The sequence below is a fragment of the Rhamphochromis longiceps genome, linkage group LG18 (genome assembly GCF_057381845.1).
Source record: "Rhamphochromis longiceps isolate RC_006_pf linkage group LG18, R_longiceps_female_GT1.1, whole genome shotgun sequence".
Lineage (NCBI taxonomy): Eukaryota > Metazoa > Chordata > Actinopteri > Cichliformes > Cichlidae > Rhamphochromis > Rhamphochromis longiceps.
Window position 1 is genome coordinate 30,358,882 of NC_140574.1, and position 17,283 is coordinate 30,376,164.

General features: G+C 42.6%; 1 protein-coding gene across 4 annotated transcripts in view; it reads right to left on the bottom strand.

Moving 5' to 3' along the window:
* The window catches only part of rnf220a (ring finger protein 220a), a 162,584-nt gene extending 147,840 nt beyond the window's left edge, over nt 1–14,744 (bottom strand). The window contains exons 1-2 of one of the 4 annotated variants that reach the window (XM_085390338.1): nt 14,354–14,737; nt 787–1,990 (exon numbers count right to left, since the gene is read on the bottom strand). In XM_085390338.1, coding sequence (XP_085246464.1) covers nt 787–1,441 — 655 coding nt within the window. In that variant the 5' untranslated portion in view covers nt 1,442–1,990; nt 14,354–14,737. Of the gene's footprint in view, nt 1–786; nt 1,991–14,353 lie in introns of all 4 variants that reach the window. The other 3 variants (XM_085390339.1, XM_085390337.1, XM_085390336.1) reach the window with 3 other exon arrangements.
* Nucleotides 14,745–17,283: the final 2,539 nt, after the last annotated feature.

The window sequence follows — 17,283 nt, forward strand, 5'->3', positions numbered from 1 at the left end:
CAGGAAAAACATTGATGTGATTGTTTATTGGTGTGTGTGATGCTAATGTGTGAACATTTGCATTCTTTTACACACTGCAGCAAGTTGTACTTTGAGTTAGTTTAGAATTACAGTGGACTCTGTGTGCCTGTATGTGTAAATCTGTTTAGTTTGCAAGCCTTACTATTATAATTGCATGTAGAATAATGGGAAAAATTTGCCCTTCTGCATCACTGTATCAGTTTGGGTGTTTTTTAATGCAAGATTATTATGTTTTAAGTTGTGATTTTGCCACCTGTCATATCTGAAACAATATATCTAGAACAGGTTTAATGTATAATGCAAAAAAAAAACCTGGCTCAGTCATTGCATGTGTATAAATTTGTCATCGTACAAGAGCAAATGGGGATTTATTCGGGTTTATCCTGGAAAACACCCTTAGAGCAATAATGTGTTAGATATTTTCAACATGGTTTAGAAAGGTGACACACATGTCAACGTAAAGTGTTTGAGTGTTGTTCCACTAGACGCCTCCAACACATTACCAATGCCCCAGTATTCCTGGTTATAGATTTTCCAGGTGCCTAATTCAGGAGGGATAACTACAATGGATATTCTTTCACTGTGTGTGTTGATAAAGGTTGAAAGCACCAGTCCATAATCCCTCATTAATGTTAGTACTGTATGTTGTATGCTCATACTGTTAGGTTTTCACTAATTTACTTTTTCCTGTGGTTTGTCACACTTGTGCTTGCATAGTTTGATGTGGCTAAACGAGATGTGGAACAGATATGAATGGTTACTTACAGCGTTCAATGCGGTCCTCAGGACTGGATGAAGTCTCTCTATCAGACAGGAGGCCTGACACAGCGAAGATCTTTTTCCCACTGTCTTCCACTGCTTTCAGGGCGCTGCTGGGGGAGCTCCCGGGGGGGATCTGTGCACCACCAAAGTCGTACTCTTTCCCTTCAGCATCAGAGTACCGCAGATGGGGTGAAGACTCTGCATCTAGGCACCCTTTGAGGCGCTTGGCTGGGGTGAAAGCAGACTGATACCCTCCTGGTGCCCCATCCCGATCTTCTGGAGGCGATGCAAAGGGCCGGAAGGCGCCAACGCCGCTGTGATTCAGCATGCTGATGGGCGAGCAGTCCAGGTTAGGTGGGGCAAACTGATGATGGAGGTGAAGGAGGGATGGAGGAAAGTCCCTATTGGGAAACCCTGGTGGGACAGCGCCTTGGCGGTGGTACATTGACGCAAAAGTGTAAGAGCCGTTGTTGAATGGCAAATGGACGTCTTTCTCCACAGAAACTGGCACACCAAAGGGACGCGGCTGCTGGCAGGGAATGGAAGCATCGCGAGAAGCTTCGGCTGTGGAGGCCAGGACCATGAGAGCTGGAGAAGCCAGGGGATTGGGCAGGTAGGAGGAACTCTCCATCTTGAAAGCTGCCCGGTGGAGGTCCATGTCTGGATTGACAAAGAAGGCAGCGGGAATTTCAGAAGGAGGAAATTATTCCTCCTCAATGAGATTAAAAACAATGTCCAAGACCCTTGGAAAGGGTCTGAAGAAGTAAGGGAATCCGGGTTGGAGACTTGAAGGTTTTGGCTTGTTGAAGGAAGGGGCTCCAAAAACAGCCCTTAGTGAGAAAAGAGTGTTTTTGAAGAAAATGAAGACTCAGCCAACGTCTGTTCAGATTAGCTTGAATTCAGTTCATTTCTCTGCAGTGGAACTAAAGTTTTCTATTTTGCCTCTAACCAAATAACCAAACTCAAACTCTGTTCAGTTCAGATCATTCCATGCCTCGTATATGCCATTGGGCATGTTCTGTCATTCACTAAAGTAGCAGTCTGGATTAGGTTAGTGCTGATATTAAATACAATGAATGTTCTAGATAACGTTTTTTCCTCTCTCCTTCCTGATTGCTGGATTTGTTGGTTAAGTTGAATGTTCTGGGACAGGTGGATATCTGTAGGTCGTCAAAGCCGATTCCGCATCTTCAGGGGGGTCACCAAACTGAGGACACACAAAACACAAGCATTAGATTTCAACTGAGACTCAGAGCTGTGCATAATGTTTCAGATTCAGTGCAAAGTAACCTTTCAACTGAAAGCTTCCCATAAACTAATTTAGATATTCAGGTATTTACTTGAGACTTCTCGTCAATTCCGCCATTTTTGGTAGTTCAGAAACGTCCTGGCTGTGCCTGCAGAGGGCTTCAAATCAGCTCATCTGTTTCTTTATATCCACAGTAAAAATGTAAATCCCTCTGCACACCCTCTCACATTTATCTTAGACCTCCTCATCTTTCCTTAATGATAGGTACTTTCAGAAACAAGAGGCGTGCTGCTTTTCCAACAAAGATCGATGCCTTGCTCTCAGTATGTATGCAGTGGAAAGGAGAGGAGCTGAGTGGAAAATTTTTAATAAAGAAGCTGCTGGAAGCCAAGGCTTGAATTCAAAGCCTTTGGGGGACAGAGTGTTCTTAAGCACTGTTGTTGAAGCTACAAACTCAAAACCTCTTGGGAAAAAGTGTCCTCGAGTTGACACTGTTGATCAAATCCTGTAAATCCCTGCCCTTTGACAAAAAGCCAAGAACTTTTTCAAGCCACAAACTTCTCTCAGTTTGCCCTCCTCTTTTTTCCTCCTTCTCTTTAAAAAAAACTTCTATAAACTGTTTCCACATCACATCTTTCCATTACGATCTCTGCAAACCTCTACGTCTCATCTCTTTCCAAATGCCCCCCTCCTTGTCCTCCATCCTAATCTATCCATCCCCTCCTCCTCTTCTTCCTCTTCTCTCCATCCACATCTCCTCCTCTCATCTCCCTAGCGCCAGCTATTCTCCCTCCCTCTTCCATCTCAGATCTTGGTCTAAGCCGCTTATTCTTACCATCTCCCAGGATATTATTGGACCAGAACCACTTGTCTTAAGATAAGGACACACACACACATCCACACTTCCACCCACACCCACACATGTGATAACAGCCTGTGTGGCTCAATGTTCAGCTCAGCGCCCCGACTTGGTGGGGCGAATACACTCTGCATCCTCACAGGCTATGCTACCCTATCTCTCCATCTAACCACTTTTAATTCCCCCAATTTTAATCTGTCCTCTCTTTCTTTTTACATCTCTCCTGTCAATCTGTTCTCCTCTCATCCCTCCCATCTCTCCCTCTCTTCCCCATCTCTGCCTCCCTCCCTTCTCCCTTGAGTGATTCAGATGGGTGATATCATATCAGGCCTCGCCATCTGCCATCCACGAGCCAGAGGAAATCTGACTGAGTGAATAAATTAGCCGTACTTGACCCCACGACCTCTCGGCATCCGTGGCAACAGACTAGAATCTTTCCCTCCCGGGGATTAGATTGTAGCATGCGATTGGTCAGACAGAGGAACGCAGAGAGGCAGCCGATGAAACGACAGCATAACACTGCAGAGATTTTTATCCCCAAAGGGCAATTTGAAGGTGGCTGCCTTATTAAAGGTCCAATATGTTAAGATTTAGAATAGGTAAAGATGTGCTTGTTACAAATACGCAGCGGTGGGATTTAGCGCTAGATTAAGAGAAAATATGCATAATTTAACAGCTTATCAGGAGTGATATGACGTGTACCATGTATATGTATATATTATCCCCCCCAAAAAAGCAATCTAAAGTCTCACTCGTGCCATCAAAATTTGACACTCATGCAACTTAAAAAAGGTCAAACGTGAAGCCTTGTGCATACATAAACACACAACAAATACAAACTCACACAGTATCAAGTAGCAGCCTCTCTAGACAAGGTTCAAAGCTGTGTTGACTAGCAGCCAACATCAAAGGAGAAACTCCCTGGGAAATGAAAGGAGAAAATCTTTTATAGCTATCAGCTGTCCACAACACTCATTCAAATCAATTTCCAAACCTGATCTTGGCTTTGGCACGCTGCTCTGCCTCCCACACAGAACACACACACACACACACACACACACAAATATGCAGAACAACAACTGCCAAGAGAAAGGAGAAGGCCCAGAGACAGAGAGATTGGTGGGGGAGATGTTTTACATTACCGCAAATGTACAGTAGACCAGCACGGAGTGTTGAGAAGGGCTTACAATAACACACCTCTCTGGTCTGGACTGATGCCACAGAGTCGCATTACACGCCTCACTCCTAGCCCACCAACGCCCCTTTCCACGCTCTCTCTCCTCTATCGCAGTCGATACAGGAAATAACACCTTCCATAAGTGACCACAACAAAACTTGCTTTCTTTGTCCCACAGCTTCCTCTGTCTCTCAGTATACCCCCTCTCTTTCTCTGCTCCTACCCACTGTCTTCACGCCGTATATCAGATCGCTCTTTCTCCTCTGTAACCTCTAAAATAGGAGTGTGTCTGAGGTGTTGATAGCAAGGTAATACACTGATAAGTACTAAGATATTTCAATTTTATTATCATTACCCAACAGGCCGGCGGGCAGCGAGTGAAGGGCCGCCAACGTGAAGCAGCCAATCCAATAAGAGAACACTAGATATTTCCTTACAGGCCGCAGCAGGAGAGGAGCGAGTCGAGGGAGGGCGAGAGGAGAGATGAGGAGAGATGAGGAGAAGGCGGGAGATGAAAAATTAGAGGTGAGGAAACAAGGAGAAGAAGAAGAAAATAGATAAGATAGTGAGAGGTGAGGAAGACAGAGGGAAGGAAAGGGTGTGATAACAGAGCAAAGGGTACATATCTCATCTCCCAGGGTGACTCACATAATCTGGCTGCTTTCTGGCTTGGTGGTCCTGCATACGCACAAAAGCATGAGTGTGTGTGTGTGTTTTCGAGGCCTTAAAATCTGTGTATTTGTAATATTACATGAAAAGAAGTGTCAAAAAGCTTTTTTCGTTTTTTTTAACTTCATCACTAAAAAAACAATCATAATTCTAGATGACATACACCTATGTATATCATCAATATACAAGCGCAATTACATCTAACGCAAATATGCATAATGTCGGTCCGTGCCACTTACAATCCCATTTGCCATTGATGGATACCACCCACACAATGTCTGACACCGGGTATATGCATTTTATAATAGAAAATGTCACAGGGGAACATTTACCACGCTGTCATAATTTGATTACAGTGTGCAAGAATGATACAGCTGTCAGGGCGATATTAAATACAAACAGCAAGAGGGGCTCTTCACGTCGAGTCTGCACTTTAACTGACAATGTTGTACCAATCTGCGAAATTGCGGTGTCAACAACAATGTGCATTTACATCATTCTGAGAGGGAATCTTACTCAGAAATTATGAGTTACTGGGAGGTGGGCAGCAGGTGGAGTCGCAGATTCCACATAGGATAACTGGTGAATGTGGCCATAAACGTTATTATTGGTTTCTTAAGATAATCATTGAATTTTATGATTGCTTTGTTAGCTAAAAGAAAGAAAAAAAAACAAGAGTTGGAGACATTTTAATGGTGGAATCATGAATGCAAGACATCACTTCAGGTCAGCCATAATCTGACGCTTTTCATAAGTTAGGATCACTATCTCTGCCGCCCAGATGTTGCAGTGGATTACCTCATTCATCAACATGTGGAGTATAGAGACCTAAACAGCTTGGAATGTTAGGTTCAGAGACGCAGGAGGGAAATTGAGCTCCAAACAACTACACTAGTGACAAAGAGCAAGCTTCTTTTTTTTTTTTTTTTATCGGAGCCTTCCTTTTTGTTGACTGCTTGGAATAAATATTTTTCCCGCATGGCTGCTTCGAGTGTGTAACTGACGCTTTTTTGCTGCTCCAAAGCGGCGCTGAAACTTGTCAAATCAAGTTTTCCAATGTGCCAACTTGAGTTTTGGAATGGAATGGAGAGGAATCCAATTGTTGTTATAAAAATATCCTGTCGACTGTGACTGGTGTGTGTGCGCGCGTATGTGTGTGTGTGCAGGGGTATCTGCAAAACTATCGGGAAGCAAAGCAGTTTTTTTTCCTCTCTAATGGAGATGGAGAGAAAAGCAGTCAAAACCGCAGGCCTGTCTAAATGTCTGTGTGTGTCTGTGTGTGTGTTAGCGTGCACCTCCCAGTCGGTGGGTATATTTAGAGATTGTTGACAAGCATGAAAGTGCCACTCTTACATTCTATTACAAGACAGGCCAAGCTGTGTCATTCATCGCATCTCTGTGGTGGACACACACACACACACAAACACAGATTCACTCACACATACCAAATCATGTATGTATAGACAAATGAACGCTAGAAAAACTCTACAGAAAGCCATGCAGCGTAGTTTAACAGACGCCTCCATGCTGAAGTCCTGGCTTTTGACTTTAACACTGTGAGCATATTGTGTAAAAGCGAGACAGCAAAACTCAGAGAACAAAATATTATCTGACACTTCAGATACAATTTACAGCTCTTAAAATCCATCCTAAGCTTCTGCAATCTATCCTGAAAGCTTTGGTACATCATGTTTTAGCATAATCATTTCAACGTACACTATTAAACCTCAGCATGTCAGCACAGTTAAATAGATGCTACATTCAAGGTTTACACACAATATATATATTTATATTTATTAATTATATCTAAATATCTATATTCTTGGTAGCAGTCATTTTCATAGATATGAAATCAAACATGTACCCAAAAAAATCATAAAACACACACTATATCTCTGATCTCTTCGGGTCACAGTTTGGGGCATTTCAGTAAACAGGGATAGGTGGCTTTTTAACTAAGCATCCACATAATGTGTAATTGACACGAGTGCAGCTCTGGTGCCTTCTCTGAATAAGTCATTAACATAAATCTGTGCTGCCAGAAACGACAAAAGCTTTAAGCACAAACAAAGCTATAGGGTAAGACACACTGAGAGAGCACTGCATCAGCCGAAAGTAAAGACAAAACACTGCTATTTAAAACCCGACAGTCAGATATTAAATATTTGGCTCTGTACTGCTCACATAGAGGGAAACATAAGTAAACTGTTGGCTTGTATAAGGACAGTGTGCTTGTGCGTGCATTTTAGCATAAAAAAGTGTGAGCTGACCTGCATACAGGTCCGCTCTGTATTCCAGACAGACAGCAGTGTTTGTGCTCTAGTAGATGTTTCTGTGTGTGTGTGTGTGTGTGTGTGTGTGTGTGTGTGTGTGTGTGTGTGTGTGTACATGCGTGTTTGCTGATGTCCGAAGCAACAGTCGATACTATTGAAATCTACTCATTCATGTCTGGCCGCGAGGCAAAGCTCAAACGTCCTTGTGAATAAGAATCACACGCATTTATCTCTCTCCTCTCTCTTGTTCTCGCTCATATTATTTGTCCTTGTCTTTCCGTTCGCCTCTAAAACCCTAATTTTGTTTCCAAATGTCTTTCGAATATCTCTTCTTGTGTTTCTTTCCTCCCCTTTTTCTTCTTCGCTCATCCTTCTCTGATATGAAATCTGTAGCCACATTATTTGCTGCTGCAGTCAACAGCTGCTGCAGTTAACTGCAGATGTATGCATCAGCAGTGAAAAATATTGCAGTTAGATTTAATAAGAGGAGCACGCGCACACATACGGATATCATCTTGGGGTGGATAATGACACAATATTCACCAGTAAAATCAATAATGATTGGACAAGAGTGCGATGTTCTCTGTAGATTTTCTTGACTTTTTTTCTCGCTTAACCATGAGCGATTTATTCATTTTGTGTTTTCTTTCCAAATGTTTAAATGCAGAAATAAAGAGAGTCTGTGTGTTTTTTTGGTCTTTCCAAGAAGCTTTCTGTGACATTCATTCTGCAAAGTAAAAAAGGGATTTCTTTCTCAAATGAGTCTTTGTGATTTCTGAGACGCAGAGTCATGGCCTGCACACAGAAATGATTCTGGACCTGTGGCAGGAATTTTTATTCATGACAGCAGCAGCAGCAGCGAGGCCTACTTCAGCGAGGCCAGCTAATTTCTGGTGTCAGGCAAGGCTAAATGGGAAAAGCACACTGTTCCATAGCTCACGGATCACCATCATCAAAGGTAATTGCTGGATTCTTGGTTTAACAAAGTATCTGCATGTTGTTGTTTTTTTGTTTGCTCGAATAATGTTGTTAATTTTTGGATGTATCGAATTTGATGCACATAAACACAGCTTTTCATAGAATTAAACATATAGACCACCCTGTGCTCTTTAGTTCTTTTAAACCACTCCCTGTGCTTTATCTATGGTGCTGTTAATATGGAAGGTGTACCTGAGTTTATGACAGTGAAGTTAAAACCAGAAAAGACCGTCTTCTGTTGAAGACATAATCCTTATAAATTCTGACTTTTCAAATACAAAAGAGCCAAACAGGTGGCATGCTTGCTCTCCATCCTGCAGGAGTGGAACTGACTGTGTGTGGCACCAGCCACCCTCCTATGAGTCTTTATTGCTGTGCCGGGTTGTACAACAACAGCCACTAATCTAGCAGGCTGGCGGGCAGACAGGCGGCTGGCCGGTTTGTTCTACAGGCTGCGTGCAAGCCAATTAGCTCCAGTTTAACAAGGAAAAACTGTTGCCAGGTACACTGTTTTCACTTACAGCTTTTGCTGCAATATAATCCTCTACTGTGCAGTAAGTATCAATGATATGACCAGAGAGAAACTTCTGTTCACGCCGATGATCCTTTCTGCTCATCACAGAGGTCAAAAGTCGGCCTCAGGCGGCAGGAGGATGCTCAAGCAACAACCAGATCCTTTTCTTATCATAAGCCGTCCACAGAGCATAAAGTGGCTATGTGGATATCAGTCTGCTTTGTGTGCAGATTTGTAGATGTGAAAAGGCGACGCTTCTGCAGGTGTGTGTGCACATTTCCACACTGGCTGCTTAGATCACCCTCCCTGTATCAGTCTTGTTTCCTTCTTGCCTGGATGTCTCGCTGGCCGCAGAGAAAAATGATAAGTAGGCTACACGAATAGCGCCTGTGTGCAATCGATGGACGCAAATGCACCAACGGTGTCTTCTGGGGAGGTGTGCGAAGGAGAGAGGAGCGAGAGAAAGGGGGGTGGTGGGTGAATATTAGCTTATTTTCCAAGCAGGGAGCCTGTGATCCGGTTCATAGTGTAATTGACGGATAGGGGGGAAACCTGAGAGAGATATGATGTGGCGGCTGGGCGGGGGGGGGCAAAGGTGGTGGTGCAAGGGGATAGAGACAGACGCACAGAGACACAGAGCAATATGGAGAATAGAAAGTATCTGACACCCGACACAACTCTCTCCCCGCCACCACCTCTTTCTCCCCATTAGGCTAATTCTTTGACTTTCTCTTGTTGCCAATAACGTCTCCAAGTGATATTTCCCTCTATAACGGCATTACCAGTGGCTGCCTTCTCCAATGCAATCAAACCATTAAACACACAGTGCCGCATCCCCTCCATGGAGTGATTTCCGTCCAGCAGAAAAATGACTGAACGTGAGCTACTCCCCTTTCCTGTCATCAATAAAAGGAATAATTGCATGTTTGCAGAGAGAGGATAAACTTTAAGACTGCACATGAATTCTCATTTGCTGGTTGGTAAAAGAAAAAATAATGACATCAATATTGGAGGCCTGTATTCCACATAGGTCCTTAATATGATTTAATAATGCTTCCATAGCTAATAAAATAGACAAAGCACATTCATTCATGTTAAAATATCTAGTATGATTTTTTTTCTTAAATATAAATCGATAGATATGATGACATGAAAGTAATTTGTACAAAAAACAAAACAAAAAAAATATAAAATAAAAACTTTTGCTTCAAGTTCAAATATGAAGTATTATACAAATCAATCAAAACCTCCTCATAAAAAAACAACTCTCTGCATTGCAGACAGGCTGCAATTTCCAGGGAGGGAAAACATTTGGTGGGTTTTGATTAGCGCGACAGCCCTACAATATCCAGCCATTAAATGATTGCATCCGGCTCTCCGCACTTAATTACGGTGATTATATCAGCGCTAACGCGACAACAATGACACAAAGTTTTAAGATGCAGACGGCGCAGGACGCACTTTCTCTCCAAGGAGGGCCTCGCTCTCGTGTCTGCGTGTTCAAACACTTGTTATTTACCGGCGACGCGTTTATTTCAATTACCCGTCTGCATGTCAAATAAGCTCCAGTGTTTATTAGCACAACAAAATATAATAAAACGCACTCTGGATTTCGGATGCGTGGGGGGAGGGAAGGAGATGTCGGATAAGTGGAGAAGGACCTGGTTCTGCTTTTAATAAAGAATGAGGAATTAGTGCATATTGATAGGACTTAATAAACGGGGGGGGGGGGGGGGGGGGGGGGGGGGGGAGCATCATCAAACTAGTCGAGACTGAGCGGATCGTGGTTAATTTACTATGGGAGAGAGAAGGGGTGGGAGGGGGGTGTTAATGCGCGCGTCATGACGCCTTAGTATTTCCAAATGTGAGAAATGGCCTCTGTTTGGATGAGAACGAGTTTGCGCGGATCTGAATGACGGTGAATTTACAGCGGGTTTATTCTGGGAGCTGTTCACAATGAAATGAGAGGTGGGGGGAAAGTTGGAAGGAAAAGAAACGCTTCTTGCAACAAGTTACAGTCCCGCCTTTAGGGGAAAAAAAATCTTAATTACTGTCCTCCTCCAGAGAGACGAACAAATAAAACACGGGAAGCAGCAGAAAAGCTTCTCACACGGCGGCAGAGGCGCACAGCATCTACATCTGATTATAGATGTGATTCTGGAGCGATCAGCGGTGCCGCAGTGAAAGCAAAAGTTTAGCCGGTTTCCTGATAATTAAGCAGGCGGGAGGCTTTCCTTTTATTCGGGACGCGGCGCTTCTCTGGATCCCAAATGAAATAACACCTCCCCTCCCTCCCCTGCAGCTATCGATCCGGGAAAGAGGTGTGAAATGGACATTAATTTTTAGTCCACTGCTCTGTGCGCAAAGAAGGGGAGCAAACGAGATCAGCGGCGAGCATTAACAGCTGACTGCTGAGGGAGAGGAACACAGAGGTGGCAGGAGGAGGGGTAGAATCAAAAGCGCTGACGAACAAATCATCTTTCGTTAGTTTTCCCTCGAACTCGACACTTTTCCTTCTCTTTTGTGCGCCTGCAGACTTTTTATGTAGGAAGGGCAAGGAGGGGGGAGAGAGACAGAGAGAGGATAGGCCTAAGTAAAAAAATAAAATAAGAAAATGAAGTATTTCGATACTTTCAATTACAAAGTGCACTTAAGTTCTTTCCCTTAAAAATAATTAATTAATCCTTTCATATTTTTGGATACATACATTATAAATTATTCTCATTATTCTTGTTCTCTGAATTTAATAACAGAGAGCACAAAATAGTTATAAATGAAGAAAAAATATAAATAAAAAAATAAGAATTATCTTAAAGAGAAATAAATACGTAAAGTATTAAAAAAGGCGTTTTAAATTTGCCTATGAAGCAAAGCCTGCTTCGTGTCAAATGACACGAGAAATAAGCGGCAGCCTATGAATCACCAAGTCTGAAAACAGCAGCCAAAAATAATAATAAAATCATACATCAGCGTCTGCGTGACAGAGTTTTACAGTCAGGCACGTTTAATTTGAAAAAAGTAACTATTTTAAAAATAATCACAATTAGTATACAGATAAAAATACAACTTTAAATTGCCCAAATTAAAAATAATGCCAATTATGCCAATGCTCTTTTAGTCCAGCGAGAGAAGCTGGACTAAAAGAGCCTTTAAATTAGAAACACTTTTAAAAAATGAAATTGGTTTAATACATCATTATAAGTTTCTTAATTCAAATGTAAAAATTTAACTGTGATTTGAAGCTTATTTTAGAAAACTGACACCACCACCTACGCAAAAAATGAACCTACTACTACATGCATGGATATCAACTTTGGAATATTAGTACTTTGAAATGTTATACAATAACACATTGATATATCGGGGGGAAATGGATAAGTATCGGAGCTTTTAGTGGAGAAATGATACCGCTAAATATGGAAGAAAGGAACGTTTTCTTCACCGGTAAATGAGAGCAAAATAAATTACAAAATTGTTCTGTCCCCATCGGAAGCCTCGGCTATAAATCACTGTTATCTATATGAGTAATTGGACATAATATGTCAGCAGCACATGTTGCCGTTTAAAAGATAATTATTGCTCGCTAATGTGTTTGGCTGGAAAATGAAAAAGGTTCGGCTGCTCTTTAGAAGTCAGGCCTCGTTGATCTGACAATCAATAAAATCAATCGAAAGTGATTCACCAGATCAGTGGATCTGGACCCGGAGCAGAGTTTCTGATTTTTATTAATTCATTCATTTATTAATTTACTTATTCATTTATTTATTTAGGAGTGGCTATAATTGTGAGTTCAATGACCCGCCTCGAGTCCACCTTTGCTCCAAAATGCGTTTTTACGCGCGATTTACTGCCGGCGCTGAGAGGACTTTTTAACTTGGAAATTACTGCTAATAGGTGTGCCGCATTTTTCCCAGAATCCTAATTTTATTATTCCCTCTCAGAAGCGTTCCGTCTTTGCCCACTAATGCGCGTGGATGAGGGCGCGTGCTCGAGAGCTCTGTTGTTTCCTTCTATGAAGTCCGTCATAAAAAATATAAAATAAAATAAAAAGTACTGACTGACAAGGCCAGAGTACAGGGAGACTGCGAACAGAAGAGTGAGCAAAAGTTAAATATATATATTTTTAACTATTAACACGAGCTGTTTGATTCCTTGAGTCCTTAATCATTTAGAGAAATGGAAACAAATAAAATTCAACACGTCAGGCCTGAAGTGAATAGAGGAAACGCATAAACTACACAGACTATAGGGGCGTGACATCTGTTTGCCAAAGTGATACTTAAATAAAAGAAACGATCAAGTTAATTGTTAATGTCAGTAATAATTACTTTTATTATTTTTCCCGCCGATGAAGCACTGAAAAATGTTACAAATGTGGTCTTCCATAATGCAAACGCAGCAGCAGCAGCAGCGGGAGCTGCCGCTTAAATGAATCCGCACTTTGCCTCTGTGTGCTCGGCCATGAAGCTGGAAGGCCCCCGGGACTTCCACCGGCTGGGTGCCGCATATCTAGTTTAGGGGGAAGGATGTAAATTGCACTGTGCTCCCTAGTTAACAGGTGTTTTCCAACAGAGTTGAGGCCCGTGTGTGTGTGTTTGTGTGTGTGTGTGCGTGTGCACACGCTTGCGTGTAAGCGCAAGGGAGTACACAAAGTGGCACTTTTTCTGTTTAAATTTACGTCGTCTGTTTCTGTGAGAGCTTCATTTTAAGAGGAGTATTTACAGCCGCTCGTGGCAGCAGAAGTAAATGCAAAATCACCTCGGCGTCTTTATTCTCCTCCTTTTTCTTGTGTTCCTTTTCAAATAATTCTTCAGTAATTGTATGATTTGAATAGATAATCGATATAAATATGAGTTCCAATTTGAAGATTAAAACGCAGAAGAGTTTAGAACGATGAGTGATGCCAAAGCTGTGGAACAGAAGTCCTTCGTAAACTCCTCTTTGCGCTTTTTGTGATGCATTAAAATCTGACTGATGTGAGTGTTTATTAAACCCCAGCTAACGGAGCCAATATGCGGCCGTTTGAGCCACATGCCTTCATCATTACGAGCGTTAGTGCTACAGAGCAACAGTAACTTCCACTGAAAACCGCCGGTGGAGGCATTCAGTGAGCTGGAACCCCTGAAACCTTCATGGGAAGAACTAAAGCCGAACTTTTAAATAAATATAGTCACAGCAGGCCCGCGACTGACGCTTATAATCGCCGGTTAATAAGACAAAAGTGGTCCCAGAGGAGGAGCAGAAATAATAAGGCTGTAAAATTTTATTTCATTTCTCTGACTGACTGCAGGCTTTGGCGATAATTCAGGTGGCTTCCAGCAGCTGTGATCCGTCTTTATCTCCAGTGATGATGTTTAAAGTTTACAAAGTTCAGCCTTTGGTTGCAGTGAGATCGCGCGGTGCGGCTGTAGGGCGGTCGTGTTCGGCCATGGTAATGTACGCACAATGTCATCCACACACGCACAAATAATGCGAGTGCTTTCAAGAATCTTGTTCTTGTTTGGGGACCTCGCATATGCGCATGCACGCGCGCATATATAAAGAGACAAACAAATCTAAACGCACACGCATTCACGAAGAGATTTGTTTATATAATTATGTATATATATATATATATATATATATATATATATATATATATATATATATATATATATATATATATTCATTCTTTTCCACGCGTGGAAATCTCCTCGCGCAGCACTTACAAATCCCCGAGAAAAAGTTTCCCGACTCGAAACGCGCTTCCAAAGCGGAGAGAAGCGGCGGAAAGGTGTGGAAGCACAAACTGTGTGAGCTTCAAACCCAACAATAACAACAACAACACAAAAAAACTCCGAGTGTTACTCACCTTGCCGTGGATGAATCCGCTTTTCATAAAGACGACTCCCGGGTTTCCGGCTTCTTCTTCTTCTTCTTTTTTATCCTCACAAAAAGCTGAAAACTTTTCTGCGGGTAGAGTATCAGCAGCTCTGGCCCCTGTGGCTCTTGCGCAGCAGCGCCGGAGATAACGGGAGGCGCTTTGGACAAGCAAAAGTAGTTAACACCTCCCTGTTAGTTTACCAAAGAGCAGCCGGAGAGGAGGAGAAGAGCGCGAGGGAGAGAGAGAGAGAGGGAGAGAGAGAGGGTGACTTTCCACAGACACACTATAAAGTGGGTATCAATAGCGCAATCGCGCGTGCAGCCCCTCTATCGAAACACCGAGAGGGACGATCAGTGCGAGAAAGAGGACTGAAGCCGGCGAGAGAGCGCAGGATCGCAGAGACAGCGGCAGGCGTGAGCGGTGGCGTGAGGGAGGAGGGTGGTGTGAGAGTGTGTGTGTGTGGAAGGGGGAGGGAGGGGGGTGCTCAATAGCGACGTGTGTGAGGCTGGAGCTGGGCTGCGCGAGGCTCTGAGAAGGGAGTGTGGGGGTGGATGGGGAAGACGGGGGAGGGAGCGGGTGTCCTGGGTCCAGTGCGCTCTGAGGTGCAGTGCTGCCGCGCAGCGCTCGGGTCGCTAAATGACTGACAAACACACGCAGACCGTCTGTGTGCCCCGTCTCGGGTAAAACTCCACACTTTCACTTCATAATCGTTTGCGAACCATTTTGATGTGAGCGTGTTTATCGTGCGTGGCCTTCACAGCGGCCCGAGTCAGGAAAGCTATCTTTCCTTCCCTGGGAACGAACGAAAGAAAGATATTCTTTTAGTAACCTAAAAGTGTTAATATCCCGAGAGCGTTTAACGTGCGTTTAACATTCCTGCCGTTTTAATAACTTAATCTAAGTGACATTTCGTTTTCGAATTCCACAAAAATAAAACGTAATTAAGGCCTTTTTTTGGTTTTTTAAGTTTTTATTTTTCTTTTCTTTTTTTGTTGGGGGGGGGGGGTGTTTGTTTTTTGTTTTACGAATGACCAACCTCGCGCATGTGTGGAGACTGTTTCTTAACACCACACCATCCCATCTCCCCCTCTTGCCTCTCCCCTCTGTCTGGTGTTTCGTTCCCCTGGGTGATTTCCACTGCGCTTTGTGCGCAAAGTGAATGAATTATCCCCCTTCTCTCTCTCTCGCTCCCTCTCTCTCCCTCTCTCTCTGTGTTTTCCTCTTTCACCAGATGGAGAGACTTCTATTTGCCATAAAGCCAATGAAGTCCACCTCTTAACAAAAAGAGGTGGACTACCAGACAGTCTTATAAAGTGCGCACTAGAGACTCAAGTTAGTCACACAGAAGGAAGTTCACTAAACCCGGAGCTGTGCGCTAAAGTCCCAGCCAAGATCAACCAAACCTGCAGAATATTAACAAGACAGATGATTTTTTTTTATTAAGTTGAGAACGTATTATTATTATTATTATTATTATTATTATTATTATTATTATTATTTAGTACAGTACTAAACTTATTCAACTCAGCCCTTAAGGTAAACGTTTTTAAGGATTTGTTGAAATGTATTTTCCTTAGCTTATGTCTTTTTTTGCAGCTTCTGGTATAATCCGCCTGTTAACTAGAGTCATATTTCTGAAAAGAAAAAAAAAGGCATTTGGAGTGTGCTGAAATTACTCAAACTCAAAGACACAATGAGTATATGTGCATGTTAGAGTGAGTGAAAGACAGTGAAGGCGCTTTGCTGTCCCCTGTCTCCTTCTCCATTACACTCCTCTGCTGGTCAGACGTGGAATTGACCAACATCACAGACTGCTTTACACACTTGTCTTCTAAGCTAACTTCTTTTGTGCAAGTGGTGCATTTTATCTGCTGGATTAAAAAAAAACTATAAGAAAACAACTACGTATGGAAAAAATATAAAACCACTTTGTGACACCTTCATCAAAAACAAACAAAAACATGAAGGAGTGTCGACTGAAAAAAGGCATTTTTATAACAGTGTACAGACACAAAATAAAGGGGGACACTAAGTTTTGTTTTATATCAGAATTCCTGGCAATAAAGATTTATCACAGAAGAAAGCCCACTCGTCCTTAATATGCCACAAATAAGTAAAAGGAGATCTGAGATCTATAAATCACTCCTCTCCTGCTATAAGGGACGGTCATTATTATACACTTTTTTTCTCACATCAGCATTCAAGACATAATCTACCTCAGTGTGCAAACAAGAATTCCAGATTTCTGGTGCGAGGATTAACACAATGAAAACAATTAACAACTTGTGCAGATTAGACCTGCTTCTTCAGGTCTTCATACATGGCCTCAAACATATTTAGTCAGAGTGGTTGCCTTTCCAGTGGAACTCACACTTTGATCTGAGTTTCACGCTATAATATACTGATGTTTTAGCTAACAATACCGTGGGAAACGGGTTTTGTGTGTGTGTGCTGGGTGGTCTCCAAACACATGAGGGGCAGCAGCAGCAGTAGCAGTGCCATTAGTGATGTGTTGTCTTGCTAATAGGCTCAGTTTGGAGTCAATGGGGTGACTGAGGAAGAGGGCCATCCATGTATTAGATCCCCCTCCATTCAAAGTCTAATGGCACCCTTAAGTCCCCCCCCCCCGTTGTTTTTAAATGCTGCCTCTGTGTGTATTGACTAGGAAGCAAGGAAGCACTTTGATTCACCTGCACCTGTTTCACTGCTCAGCTATCTGTGCTGCCCCCTCCCTTTTAGCTGAGCATGACATCACTCGAAACAACTTCCTAGTAAGAAGTTAAAACTTGACCAGTTTGAAATGGTGCAACTTTAAATGAGCTGTGGGCATCTGTTTGTTGACAGTTTGGACCGAAGGAAGAGCAACAAAAAATAGTTAAATTGGGTTTAACTCGAAAACTAGTATGTGCTGGTTTTCA